Source organism: Scophthalmus maximus, chromosome 8 (genome assembly GCF_022379125.1).
Source record: "Scophthalmus maximus strain ysfricsl-2021 chromosome 8, ASM2237912v1, whole genome shotgun sequence".
In the NCBI taxonomy this organism is placed as follows: domain Eukaryota; kingdom Metazoa; phylum Chordata; class Actinopteri; order Pleuronectiformes; family Scophthalmidae; genus Scophthalmus; species Scophthalmus maximus.
The window spans coordinates 8,632,362-8,644,879 of record NC_061522.1 but is presented as its reverse complement, the minus strand read 5'-3'; the positions used below and the strand labels follow the sequence as shown (position 1 = coordinate 8,644,879).

General features: G+C 43.0%; 1 protein-coding gene and 1 long non-coding RNA gene across 7 annotated transcripts in view; one reads left to right on the top strand and one right to left on the bottom strand.

The window, feature by feature from the left end:
• Window positions 1-12,518, top strand: part of LOC124850483 — a 151,552-nt gene that overhangs the window by 70,812 nt on the left and 68,222 nt on the right. The window lies entirely within an intron of this gene.
• bnc2 (basonuclin 2) overlaps window positions 562-12,518 on the bottom strand; it is a 156,321-nt gene continuing 144,364 nt past the window's right edge. For 4 of the 5 annotated variants that reach the window (XM_035637451.2, XM_035637449.2, XM_035637452.2 and 1 more), the window contains one exon: window positions 562-6,308. In XM_035637451.2, the coding sequence (XP_035493344.2) occupies window positions 5,510-6,308 (799 nt within the window). In that variant the 3' untranslated portion in view covers window positions 562-5,509. Of the gene's footprint in view, window positions 6,309-7,368; window positions 7,443-12,518 lie in introns of all 5 variants that reach the window. The other variant, XM_035637454.2, reaches the window with a different exon arrangement.

The window sequence follows — 12,518 nt, the reverse complement described above, 5'->3', positions numbered from 1 at the left end:
TTTCTTTCTTAAAATATTCATAGATGTGTATACTCATATGATATTTTATGTCGAGTCAACAATGAAAACATTGATGGTTTGTAGAGGCATAAAAAAGCAATCAATATCAATATATTTAGTTTTCTACGTTTTTTTGTACATGTAGTTTAAAATATCACCTTCACAAGTGCTTTTAATTTAATTTCAGCTTATGATCAGACAAAGGTGCATGTCCTTTGTTTCCCTCCATCAGTGACCATCTTGCTAATTTGCTTAAACCAGCAGCGCCTTCTTCTCATACATCTTTTAATAACTCTATTAATCTTATCGCCCACTGATTGGGCAAGATAGCCATTTCCCCAATGATTTTTATCATAGGGTAATTAAAGTGCCCAGTAAAACCTGCTGAAATCAGTGTATTGTTAAAATGGCTTGATTGACACATTCATTCATTCTTTTTTTTACATTATTGAATTCAAGCTACCTCAATTTCATATTATTTTTAAATATACTATAACACAATTTAGTGATTATTTATAAGTCCAGGTCCTTCACCTATGAATAAAATGTGCTGACAAAATGCCAGTGACTGATAAATCTTTAATATAAAAATTGTACAAGAATTCTGATACAAATTACAAGAGGTATTTGGACAAAATATGAATAAAATTCCATTTACATCCCAAAACCCTTATGCATTTTATGCAAAAACCATAGACAGTTATGATACAGAAACAAATACAGGAAAGGCAAAAAGGAAAGAAAAACAAAGAAAAGAGTCTTTTAAAAAGAGGACATTTCTTTTTCCTCCCGTCTGCAAATGGGAAACACCTGTTCAGGTAACGTACAGTATTTTACATGAGTACATGAGGCTTCCAAATCACTGTTTTGACACCAAAGGGATACAAGCTCCTCTGCTGTGTTTGTTCTTTGCAGTGCGACTATGTAGCCATGCAACGCTGTCGAGGGCCAGTGCCACAGCACGGGCTCTTTGAGACACAGACACAAATGCATTGGATACACAAAAATGCAAATGAAAAAAAAAAGAAAAAGAAAATCTAGATTCACCAGGTGAATTCAAGCTTATTTATATTTTAAGACTGTAAAATATGATTGGCACAATAGAAAACACTTCATGAATTTACAGTATTTTTTTTTTTCAGGATCACTGACATTTCACAGGTTCCAGTTCAAATTAATGAGGGTATTTACTTTTAAAGAGCATAACGGGTGAGACTGAAGCATCTATACAAACCCATGTATGTGTGTATTTTTCTCCTATCTGCATATTTCTTATGATGTCCCACCAAACCTTCTAATCCCACTTTTGTTCCACGAGCTACATTGACTGGACAGATCATCCTCACACACACACACACACACACACACTCAGTGACGTGAACGAAACGGACAGTGATTAACAGGTCAGCTGCTCCATCTCCCGCTCCCTCTGTGTGCTATGTAGAATTACAGAATAATTGATGCCTGACGAGGCTCCTCTAATCAAATATTAAAGATTCACTTCAGTAGTCTGGGCCGATGAGGCGCTCTAAGTGACCTGGTCTTGCCGTCCCACAGCTCGGTCACTAGGTAGCATCAGGCACCTGGGCCCATGTGGCCGGAGAAGTAAGAAAGACAGCGATTGGATTGGGGGGCTGTCTCGGCGGAGTGGCGGAAATTGGTGGGTCATTTCTCAGAGGAGAATAGAGTGTAGGGGAGTGGGGTGGAAATGTGAGGGGCGGCTCGATCGCTCTCCAGCAGGCAATCAAGGAGAAGCTGCTGATGAGTCCTGGGGAGTCCTGGCCCCGCTGCTCTCCTGCTCGCTTCTCTCCCTGTGGTCCTCTCTTTTCCTCCCCTGCCTTGTTAAGTGACTGCTGCAAGGCTCCAGCAAAGACCACTTCCTACGCCCAATGCCTCTCCTTCATCTCTGCCTTCTCGCTCTCTCGCAGTCCGTCTCCCTGGCTGTGCTGGACAGTTGCTTGTGTGCGTGTTTTCTCAGCTCTGTTTCCAGCGTCTCGCAGCTCGGAGCTCTGCGGGCATGACCAGCACCGCGCAGGACACAGAAGCAGGCCCGTAAGGGGAGGGAGAAGGGTGTTGTGAGGGAATCTCTTCTGTGATATTCGGCTCTCTGTCTGGCGCACACGAGTACACAGATAGAGAGGTCATGCGCTGCGGTCGCTGCTTGAGAAATGCATTGCAAAGAATAGGACTGAAGGAATGTGTAAAAAGAAAAATCACATCAAAGCAAAACAAGTCCGAAAACTATTCAGATTTAAGAACAAAAAAAAAAGGGTATGGAAGCTGAGCTTATTGGGAACAGCACATTTTTTGCTCAAATAACTTTTAATATGTTGGGTATGTGCAGCTCTATCAATTCTGGCGAGTTCAATTCATCGTGTGAGCTCATTGGCTAGTTATAGATTTCCTTAATTCAATCTCTTTCCCCTTTCGGTAAAATGTCTCAAAGTATTAGCTATTAGCTATCCTCCCTGATGGACTTTCAGCATGTTAATGCTCGTGACGAGTTTTGTTTCCTGTGGTATATTCTTCTCTGACCCTGACTCTTCCAATCTCTAGAGGTGAACAAGTCATTTAGTTCTTGTCATCCTTCTTGCCAGCAAGTGTTAAGTATGTAGTGAACGTGTGCCACTCTTCTCCGTGCGCATGCGCGTGTTTGTATGGGTGTGTGTTAGAGAGACAGCTGTCAGCAGGGTTCCTGGAGTAGCACTTTTTTTATTTCTGCCAGAGCGAGGGCCGGGGGGGATTGAATGAGTGAACGAGGCAGCGAGCGCCTCAGTGAAACCCACTCCTGGGAGAAGGCAGGGGTTCCTGTACTCAATTTTTCCCTCCACTTGGGATAAACAGGCAATTACCCATCCCTTTTTCCTATGCCACGGCCGTCCGGTGAACTTAAGCATACACTATTAGTGTGTGTCCCTGTAGGACCTGCGCTGTGGGGTGTGGAGGTGGGAAGTGAGTGGCGGGTTGAAGAAATGGGTAAGGCGTTTGTTAAATGACTCTGCTCTGACAGACAAAGAGAAAAACAGAATGAGGGAAAGGGAATTGAATTGGATTACCAGCGACCCCGAATAAGAATACGCACACGTATGAAAATGAATAGATGAATTCAGCTAAATTGAATGAGTCTAATTGAATTGTTCAGAGTGCGCACTCTGTCCTCCTTCTTTTCCTCTCTCTGTCTGTGTCACTGTCATGTCAGCAAACTCGGCGCCCGGGAGTGTAGCGAAGTGACAAGTGAGATATTAGACAGAAGAAGCTGGAATGGCAGGGACGCCTCCAGGTAACGGAGAAGCAGCACAATTTTAATGATCGTTGCTGTCACCCTTTCCTCCCTAGTCAGCCTGCCACCTCTGCAACCTTTCCATCAGCCGCGGCGCTCTGTCTCGCTCCCTTTATCTCTGAGAAGAGAGGACTGAGAACTGTGTATGTCATATAGGTGGAGTCTTAAAAAAAAAAGACATGAAATGTTTCACCAGAATTGGTCATGTCTATATTGGAAAAAAATGGCGTCAATATGAAACAAATGGAGCTCAGCACTGTCATGGATGTAAGTTGTTGTGAATACTGTACAGCACACCACATAACACTGCATATTTTTTTTTCCCTCTGTGTGTAGCACCAGTCAAGTAAGAGAAGGTGTCATTGTTTAGTAACACATGGTATTGCTAATACATTGATAAACAAATCAAACTGAGGAACAATCTCTATTTTTTTGTCTTTAAAAAAAAAAATATTTTCAAACTGGACAAAAACATCTCTGTGAAGATACATCACCCACCAATAAATACCCCTTCCCTTGGCTACTTTGCCCAGTTACTGGAAATATTTGTACCGTAAGACAGTCATGGACATGTTAAGAATGGCTGCAACCAACAGCCAGGAAATTGGCTACATTTTTCATAAAGTACATTTTTGTAGCCAACACTCAGCAATGGAAACCGATACCAAAAATATCACAGCAAAAGATTTAAGACTCAAGTGCATCATATCAATCCAATGGGCCATGATTTAAGTACAATGTCACACTGAAGCATCTTTTTCTAAAGATAAAACACTTGTTTTGGTCACAGTTGAAGGACTATTTCATCTTTTCTTTTCTTTTTTCAAATCTGTGGGACAGTCATATTCCATTGAGATGCCTTTTGTGAGAAGGAACGTGAGCTCTTTCATTCCTGACCTTGACAATTTCACAATAATGTCATGCTTCACACAGATTACCTCACCAAACAGCTGCAAGAATCGTGGTCATAGCTGGTAACCATACACAAATGCCTCCTCAAACCTTAAGCGGAGAGGCTTTATCAATATTTAACTCCTTTGTGTTTGTGAAACAGCAGTTTATATTCAGTCACACCTGGTTTAGTTTTGAAGCGAGACACTTTGGAGACACTTTCTGGAAAAATGTTTGTTGTTTTAGAGATAGGGGAAGATCTCAGTCTTTGTTCGGGGGGGGGAAGTTTCCTGTTGTGAAAGTATGTTTGAAACTGAGAACGTGCAAAAACTGAACTGGCACAAGTATGTTGAAGGTACTGTCAATTCCCTCGGCACTGTAGCCATCAATGACCCCAAACAACACCTAATTTCACCATTGCAAAACTCCTCATTATAATAATATTACACATCCCCTTGTATAGATGCAAAGTGCAAAAACTGAATTAGTATACTAAAGCTCATAAACATAACAGACAAAAAAAAAATCAATAGAAATACAGAGAATGATATCAGTGTAGGAGCCTAAAAAAGCATGCCGGCAACCTCTGAATACCTAACAAGTAGATAAAGCAAGTCACATGATATTCATTTTTTTCCTAGGACTCGGTTTTAAAACATATTGTTGAAGCTAACATAAATGAATCAAGCTAGTAAGATGCTACCTCTTTCTTGCCTATAGCTGGAAGTATTGTACTGGACTGTAACATAAAACCATAAGGATTGAGGGAAAAAAAAGCAAACAACCATCAACACAACTCTTTTACACCAAAAGCCTATTGGGACATTATTTACAAATGAAGCTGTCATGCTTTTGTAAGGGGTTCATTTAAAAGCTATCATTACACAAATACGACAAGAAGATTTTCTCTATTTTTTTCAGTACTATTATTTCTGCAGGCAAAGTCACAAATAAGAATTTGAATAGATTCTTTGGAGACGGACATGAGAACAAAGTGGGGAGAAGTCTGAAAGGAAAGATGCAGGGGGTTATGAAAACAAGTCAGGAGTTTTGTTATAAAGCAAACTCCGTACTCAAGAGTGTCATCCTGTTCTTCCAAAGAAGGTAAAGTCAAAGGTCAAAATTATAAACTGCATTAAGAGTCAATGAATTTTTATAGAAGGACATACAAATGTCCTGCGATGACTTACAGAGGATGGGCAGGAGGCATATACAAGCACTTGGCTTGTATTTGATGACCCTGGGCTGGGGGTAAAAGCTAATTTGAGGAGGAATAAGGATGAGAAATGTAGGGAGGAGCGGGCAGACTGACAGGAGGGTCGAGTAGAAAGTCATTATTTAGTCTATTATTGTTGAGAAGGGCATGTTTTTATGGAGGTTGGGGTTCTGAGAGTGTCGGTTACGGCTGCGCACAGAGCTGAACACCATGTTGCAGCCGGGGATTCTGCACTTGTGCATCTCTCGCAGGTGCACAGTCTTGTAGTGCACACGCAGGGTCCCTTTGTTGCTGTACATTTTGTGGCAGATGTTGCAGAGGATCCCACTGCTGCCGTTTCTGCCCCCGGTGGACGAAAGGAGGAATGGTGAGGAGGGATGTTCCAACCCCTCACCACGTCCTTCTGCTCTTAGTTCTCCAGTCTCATCCTGCTGCCTCCTGTCAGCACGCTGGGAGCAGTCCTCTCCCTCACTGTTGCCCTCCTCCTCATCCTCTTCTCCATCCTCCTCCTCCAAGTCATCCAATAGGATGCCTTCATCGCTGCCTTCATCTGATTCGTGTGAGGAGTGGACACTGCTGCTGGATTGAACACTGGACGTGGTGCTCAGGTCCAGCACCATGTAGTCATCTGGCTGGCCCTGGGAGAAGCCGTTTGTGTGGTGATTTTTGAAGTTGTGGCTGAGGTGGTGGTGGTGGGAATACTCGGAACGGACATCGTGGTTCAGGCCGGTGTGTCGAAGGCTGGCACCTCCGATGCCCATCCCGGCCATAGGGTCAAAGCCCATGTGATGCCCAGTGTAGATCTTGGCCAGGAACTCAGATCGCAGGTCCTTGGGCATTGGCGTGAGTTGGGGGTCCAGGACAATGTCGTCCAGCTCTTTGGTCAGCAGTTTGCGGTGCAGGTTGATGTTGGAGCTGTGCCTAATGTGGGTAAACACAAAGTTTTGTACATCAGAATACTGAAAATGTAGTGGAACAGATAACCTCTCAAATACAAGAGCCAAGGTGATGAAATCCTCTTAAGTAATTTTTTCACATTATCAATTTATCACCTTTCTGTGAAATGGTACCAGGCTATGAAGATTAAACATCTAGGAAGTACAACATATGTAATTGTTCTTACTATCAGTCGTACACAGAAACTCACAAAGGGAGAGAAAATCCACCCTGCAGCCCTCCGCAGAAAAGTGCACAGAGACAGACAGAGAGAGAGAGCACCCTGCTAGTGTTTACTGCTGTCAGCATGTCTGCACTGCACAGCCCTCAAATCCAATAGACTCTGACTCAATTAAATACTCCACCATATTGAATGGGAGTTTATCAATTGATTCGAGCTGTGGTAATGTGATAATCGAGGGGAACTGGATAGCATATTAGCACTAGGCCCTGACAGCATTATCGCATTCGCTCCCTATTGGAGGTGGCTTAATCGAGCACCTCAGTGAACATGTCTTTACGTAGCCCTGGATTTAATTAAGATGGGCATTTTTTCCCCAACACAATGCAAACTGTATCACACAATGGGTTACAGCTGATGAAAGGAAGTGCGTAACAAGTGCCATGCTAAAGCCAGGCTACAATTAGTGAGGATTTCAGTCAGCATACAAAGCCATGCTAAAGGATGGGAGGAGAAATGGGCTTGAAAAATCGAATTCATACGCCTTTTTGCTCCAATTTCACAGTTGCCAAGTTGGACAAAGAAAAAGGGGACCCACGGCACACAATGTCACAACAAAACTGCAGAACACAGAAAGGAAACTTAAGCAACTAATGACCAGTGTCAGATTGGACATACATAAGGCCCACTCCTCTCAAATCAGGTCAGTACTTACATCAAATAACAAAAAAAATGCAAACACTCAGTGCCTTTTAATGTGAAGGGTTTCCATGCAGGGAGGGCATGTGTGGAGGAAAAAAAAAAGTGGGGGTCATCCTTAGCAGGACGGGCAAAGATGGAGTCACAATGGATAGTAGAGCTTACCAGCAGTGGCAGGGTTGATGCAGTCAAAAAGGGTCCCTTTCCTTTAATTATTTACCTCCCTATCCGACATTGTCCTGCAAGAGGTAAAAATACATTCATTTGAGGGACCCTTTTCTGTGAACCAAGCAACCAGGAGCCCGTCCACTCGAGCATCGTCAGCATTGAGGAGAGAGAGAGCGCAGCAAATCGATTGGCCGTGGCTGTCACTGCATGTGTGTGTGTGTGTGTGTGTGTGTGTGTGTGTGTTTGCACGTGCTTGGGTTTTTCTTTTTGCGTGTGTGTGTGAAAAACAGAAAATATACTACCTCCATATAGCAGGACTTCGATCAAAAAGACTATATAAATCCTTTGTTCTTTTTTATCCTTTGATAGTACAGTTGCACCCAGATGGTGTTCGCTTATGGCTAGAGTATGGGAGTCATGATTCAATGTCCGTGGCGCTGAGCCTGTATCCCTGTCTATAGTCAAATACATATGTGAACACTCGGCTGTGGCCAGAATGCTTCAGGAATGTCAGGGAAATGCCATAATCGGGGATCGATACATAAAAGAATGGATAAGAATGGATTTCTGCAGGGACACCGGCAGAATAGGGGCCATGGATCCTGAAGTTCAGGATGCTGTTGATGATGCTCAAGTAGGCAGGTCCTTTGCAACATGTCTCTAATACAACACCGACTCACTGCTAATAAGCTCTAAGTTAACCATTGCTATCTCAGTTTAAGATATTAAAGTCAAACATGCTAAACATCATGCAGTAAGTAGTATGTGCTATAGCTAGAGTAGCCGTTCTGAAATACTCAAAATTCACACCACATTGTCAGAAAATAACAACAACATCTCAATGCATCTGTCTATCTAAAAATATTCACAATTACCACCAGGATCTTTATCCATTTTACAGATGTATGCAAATAAAATCGATGCACAGGAAAAGTTCACTTTATGAAAAATCATTTGTAACCATTTGGAAATCATTTGATCTCAATAGCTGAAGAGGAGAGAAAGAGTCCAGTTTATGATTATTTGCACAAACATCGTTGAGCTACTGTGTTGGCAATGCTCCCTTGCCCTAAATAATCACAATAAGTCAGCTGAATCTACACACAGGGGGTATAATGCACTTATCCCATCATTTATCAGATTTAGACTTTCTGCCCCATTTCCCCACTCCCCTCCACCTCAGTATGTTCTATCTTTCCTCCCCCAAACCCAGCTCCTTAGCCGCCCCCCTGCCCCTCCCCTCCATCTCTACCTCCCTGTTGGCCAGTAATGTGGCTGGCAAACCAATTTGACAGTCTCATCTTCGCCCAAAAGATGGGGGAGGCCTCCAGAGAGCCCAGTTTTGACTGTGCAGAGGAGGCAGAGTGAGTGTGTGCCTGTCCCAACTGCCGTTAATCATCTGATGGCCCTTGCCCTTGTTTTTGTGTCAGCGTGTGCATGTGTGCGTTCTCGTGTGTGTACGTCGTCTAAATGACTCATAATGTGTAAATAAGATGGAAAGCGGAGTGGTATTGAACCGACACCAGTGGTTCTTTGTCTTTCCTGTCGTTTGGGCCGTGTTATGAGGTTTTGGGTGCACGTGGGAGGACAAGAGTTTCAGTTACATTTATCACTCTCTGTCACTGTTACATCTCCTCTGCCTTGTTTCAGTCAGCTCACCACCATAAACTACACAAAAAAACAAGATTTGAATATCCTCAAGTAAAAGAGTGGATACACATTAAAAATGCATTCAATATCACACGAGAACATTATGTACAAGTAATGATTTAAAAGATACTTGAAACCGATGACAGTGTTCTTATGTGGGTGTCAGAATGAAATAACTCCCCTTAATCTCTGCGAAATACACCAGAGAGGAAACAAAGGGGTGTAATGTTTTAAGTTTCCATCTTTTAATCAGCACATATTTGAACTGGGTTAAGTGTCGTTCGCTAATATATTCTCTCTAAAAGCAGCGTGCCCTTTGTTTACTAGAGACAAAAAGAGAGCTGATTGTGGAGCCGCGGAGCCGGGCCCACATGCTGTGTGGGGGCCGAGGGACAAGGAGCGGGGAGGAAAGAGACTCTCCAGCATAATTAACCTTCACTCTCCGTTAGCAGTGGCCCATGCTGGGACGACTGGCTGTGCACTGCTGCACTATGGGAATGTAGAAAAGGGAGGACACCTATTTACTAATGCTACATATTGGGAGCCGGATACAATGCTGGCGTGAGGGTTAAAAAACAGAAGGGGCATTACGGGCTGATACAATTGAGATAAGTAAGGCAAGTCTTGTCACCGGGTTAGAAAATATGATTAACGAGGCTAATAATGGTGATGATTACTGGTATGTGCTCCTTTCCAGCAGTTAATCACGCACCTTCTTCAACACTTCAGCCAGCGCTGCTCGCTCCCAACAATAAATATGCAATCATTTACCTACATGCAGCAGGCAGCCAGGAGGCTGGGATAAAACACCCCACTGTAAAGTCCCCCGCATCAACACACACACACACACACACACACACACACACACACTGATATTGCACTCTGTTTTACACTCAGAAACACACACATTACATGCTTGCTCAAGGGCACGATGAATTATCCTTTCCTGTATAGCTGTGCGAGGCTGTACAATATCCATTTAAACACGATTGTGTATGCCTGTGTGTGAGAGATCGGCAGGAGTTCAAACTAAACAAACACCAGTGGTACTTTTTCTGCGGCAGCACATTTGCCGTGCCCTACGCTGACAAAGTCATTGTGTCTGTTGTTTTCCTCTGCAGATCAAATGACTTCTCCGTTTTCTTCCTCTACTTTGACAGAGGAGCGTTTGATCTCGGTTTCTGATGGTGTGTACTTGCCTTTGGCTTTTCACTCGGTCACTGCACTCATCAGATATGCAGAGGTACTTAAGACTTCCCCGTTGCTCGATGTCAACAGCTGGTATTGAGAAGAGGAAGCCAGGCAGGACTGCATATTATAACGCTGCCAAATAACTGGTTTACCTTCTTCTTATTTAAATTCAATGTGGTTGTTATTCTAATGGTTCTTTGTTTGTTTATTTTTTTGAAGAAAAATACTTAAGTGTTGTGCAATATTAATTGTTATTGCCATCACTGTTGACAAGAAAATCATATTAGGAGAAATCATTTGACTTGATCTAATTTACTAGTAATAAACATCCAGAGCATTATTCTGCACAAATATCTTTGTACATGCAGTTTCTTAATCTTATCAGAGCAAATGCTCTCATGAAAACAACCAAATTATTTCCGTCTTTTATTGCTACCATTACACTCAAACATGCATTATATCATTAGAGGATTATCCAGGGACAGATTTGATCAGAGGCCGGCTCGTCTCAAAGCCCCAGGATTCCTTTAGCTATGCGATGCCGCTCCTCTGCTGTTTTGTTCCCTGTTCGAACCAGCGGCACCGTAATATGTCCCATATGCTATCAGGAATTTATCCCCCACAGAAAAAGTATGGAAACCATAGTGTACTTTGGTCTCACCCACCCACCCAGAGCTACACATTACACCCCTGACTCAAAGAGGCATTATGTTCGCAATTGTCCCTCTTGGCCACAAAGTTATCTCTGTCTCCTATATATTCTGTCATTTTATGTGTTTGAATTGCATTTATATGTTGGTGTTTCTCATCATGGAGTAATGCTGTCCCATGCATACACGCAAACACATCCAAAGTGACACAGGAAGAGAGAGAATATAGAAAGAGTTGGGAGAGTTCATGTTCAAGTGTTTGCTCTGTGCGGTGTAGTCGAATCTTCCCCTCTGTGTGTGTGTGTGTGTGTGTGTGTGTGTGTGTGTGTGCGCGCGCGCCTGTGTGTTACACAGCAGGCCTATCGGGCCTCAGGCATTTTCTATTTCTAAAGAAGGGAACTAACAGAATCACTTGTGGCAGTACACTTTCAGGCAGGGGATACTAAAATAATACCTCCTGTCATCTTGCCACTGTCGGCACAGCTGCATCAGGTGAGCAGCATGGTTGCACCTTCACTAATGCGAACCTGTCACCTGTTTCTGCTCCCCCTGTTCCCCTCCCACATCCATTCTGATGGGGTCCCAGGATCACCTGCTCTATTTACATGCTGCTGATGACCAAACATTGGTAGGAACATATGCCACTGAAACAACAAATGCAATAAAAGGCTTCGAGGTGGAAAAGGAGCAGCAAGTTTTGGGAGGACAGAGGTGAGCGATTATGGAGGAGGGGGGCAGAACCACTGTGAGGCCGAAAGAAAACACTGAAGAAAAATCTAAAGCTCTGTCTGGGAAGATTTGTTTTCCATTTGTCATATACATATTCTATAAAAAATAAAATGATTATTATCATTATTACTTGGAAGCATTCAGTAAGTTACTACTTGCCCCTAACGGAAACTCTCACTTGTCATGGATATTACAAGAGAAATTATTTTTTGCCAACAAACAGAATGAGTAAGACTGCTGTATAGAAGCAGAGTTCTGTTTATGGCTGTGTATTTTGGGGAGGGGGGGGGGGGGGTGCATTTACAATTAGTTTTAAAGGGTCATTTTACATGATATGCCTGCTGTGCTGAGTGACTGGATAATTCAGTAAAGTAGCCTTGATTTTTTCTTTTTACTTGACTGACAAGGGAATATGATGATTATGGATATGGCTATTGCTACTAGCTATATATAAAGGCTTGTGAAAGAGAATTTTCTTAATGAACATGACTGAATGCTGGTCAATTTAACTCTTAAGTCACCCCCATGATGCAAAAAAACAACAAAAAAAAGTTGTTTATAATCCCTTATGGAGCCTGTACTAGCCCAAGGCACTAGTGATGTGTATGTACCTCCTGCATGTATTAACGTATCAACCTGCTGCCTGTGCGGCTGCAGTGTATATATATTCTGCGGAGTGAGTGTGTGGGACTGATATGTGCTAACAAGCCCAGGTGAGCTTGGCTAGCCTCACCTCCTAATGCGCTAATAGATGCAGTGGTTTGACAAACTGCTGTCTATGTTAATATATGCGCCTTCGCCGCCCTGTGACAAGGTGAGGTGGTGAGGGCAAGTAAACAACACACTGCAGCTGGAGGGTTTGCGGAAAGGCCTAGTGTGTGTGTGTGTGTGTGTGTGTGTGTATGTGTGTGTGTGTGTGTATGTGTG